This window comes from Hippocampus comes, unplaced genomic scaffold (assembly GCF_001891065.2).
Source record: "Hippocampus comes isolate QL1 unplaced genomic scaffold, H_comes_QL1_v1.1 scaffold168, whole genome shotgun sequence".
Lineage (NCBI taxonomy): Eukaryota > Metazoa > Chordata > Actinopteri > Syngnathiformes > Syngnathidae > Hippocampus > Hippocampus comes.
The window spans coordinates 980,677-982,727 of NW_017805955.1; the positions used below are offsets into that span (position 1 = coordinate 980,677).

Below are 2,051 nucleotides of genomic sequence, written 5' to 3' on the forward strand. Positions count from 1 at the left end.
CAAGTTGCGGAAAGGACGGACCGACGGTTGGGGAAGTGCTAAGGTGAACGCACGTATGAACGGAACATGTTGTCCGTGCGGCCCACCAACGCGCCATTGAGCCAAACCGACGCCACCGTGTCCACGCCGTCCAGAATCAGAAGGACTTGTCGCTTGGACCTGAGGGGTGACGACACATTTATGAAAGCGGGCGGCTCCATTAAAAAAAAAAAAATCAAAATTCAGTCTGACATTTATAAATATATTTTTCTAAACTATTTTGTATTGTTGTTTCAGAACAGTGTTTTAATTTTTTGTTTAAATGTTGCATGTGTTGCATTTTTTAAACCATTTTGTGAACTTGATCCAAGCAAAGCATGCATTGTGATCTCAAAAGCTGATATATTTGTGTACTCTAAAAACCTCATCTTAATATTTTTGCATTTTTGTATGATTTTGAGTCTAATATTTGGTTTATTTTGAAATTATATATGAATTATATTGAAATATTTTTGTCTTTGAGTCAATGTATTTGTTTTCTCAAAAATTTAGCAGTTTTTTGGTCTAATTTGTATGATTTTTTTTATTAAATTTTTTTTTATTTATCCAATTGTGTATTTTTGTATTATTTTCTATATTTTGTGTATTATTTTCTATTATTGTCACATTATTTGAAAAAACATTGATCATATTTTGACAGTGTAATTTCAGAATGATTTTTGGCTAATATTTTCTATTTTTGACTGATATTTTTCTATTTTTAAAATTGTATTATAAATTCTAAATATTTGTAGTGCAATATTAGTATTGTTTTCTAATATTTGAGTGCTTTTACATTTAATATCTTGAATGTATTTTTTTTTCTAGTATTTTCTTTTTCTATAATCATCGACTTGTGTGCTTTTCTCGGCAGACCTCAGCTCTTTGGACACTGCAAACGTGGTGGCGTACGTCCAATTGTCCAAAGAGATCCACTCGTACAGAAGGTCATTGAACCGGAAGTAAGGATCCTGCAAGATGCATCGAAGGCGGTTGACACATTTTTTTCCCCTTTAGAGATGAAAATAATATTGAGAATGATATTTTTAAATTAAAGAGGCAAAATAAGAAATCTAAGAACTGAAATTCAAAAATATTCATGTGAGCGGGGCATAGAAAACTACACCAGAAGCAAGGCAAAATTACCTTAAAATAGGAATGAAAATAATTGTCATTTTAGGTGTGACACAGGAAATAAATAGCAACATAAAAAAACGCTCGAATCAATAAAAGGGGGTAACACAATTGACGTACTGTTTTGGAAATGAATTGGGTTTTCTCGCGTGAGTTCGATTCTGTTGACCAAAAACGTGTCCCATGACACACACGCACGACTTTTGGGTTTCATTCTTTTCGAACTGACCTGAATTAACCCTCGCTGCTGCAGCGCCGTGTGGACGCATCCTGGGACTTGGGCGGGCAGAAAAAAGGACTTGTTCGAGTTCCACAAGTTCCATTCACCGTCCAAACTTTGGACGAGAGGTACGATACCATCGTGGCTCAAAACCTCCAGAAGTCCAAGTGATAAAAACAAGAAGAAAAAACCGCGTACAATCATCACTCCTCCGTTAAATCGCTCTCATCGTCAAGTCGTTTCTTCCGGACTTTGGTCACGTGACCGGATTTCGATTTCTACACGCGATATGACTCGCCCCTTTTCAATGTGATTGGCTGAGGACCTGCGCCAATTTGATACACATCTCAAAAACAAATACGATGACGTACAGTCCAACACTAAAATCTCAAACTGCAAAATATGTCTAATACTTACAGAAGCTGGGTAAAAACTAATGAAAACACCATAAATCAAGATATGAAAATAGACAAGAAAAACAAATATAAACAACGTCCGAGCATATTAACAAGGGTAAATGGGGGAAAAAAAATCCCTGACAAAAATGACTTGAAACACTTAGTTTCTTCACAATTTTACACAAGCGCCATCATATACACGTCTGGGGGGGGGGACACAAACATCTGCACATTTAAGGTTGAAGTAACTTTATTGAAGGGGGAAACTAAAAACAGCCGTG

General features: G+C 35.9%; 1 protein-coding gene across 1 annotated transcript; it reads right to left on the bottom strand.

Moving 5' to 3' along the window:
* Positions 1–13: 13 nt before the first annotated feature.
* Positions 14–1,670, bottom strand: LOC109528153 (beta-mannosidase-like). The gene is made up of 3 exons (XM_019890479.1): positions 1,382–1,670; positions 895–989; positions 14–159 (listed from the first exon to the last, which is right to left on the bottom strand). Exons 1-3 carry the CDS (start codon positions 1,574–1,576, stop codon positions 39–41), a joined length of 411 nt encoding a protein of 136 aa, XP_019746038.1. The 5' UTR covers positions 1,577–1,670; the 3' UTR covers positions 14–38.
* Between the last annotated feature and the right edge of the window lie 381 nt (positions 1,671–2,051).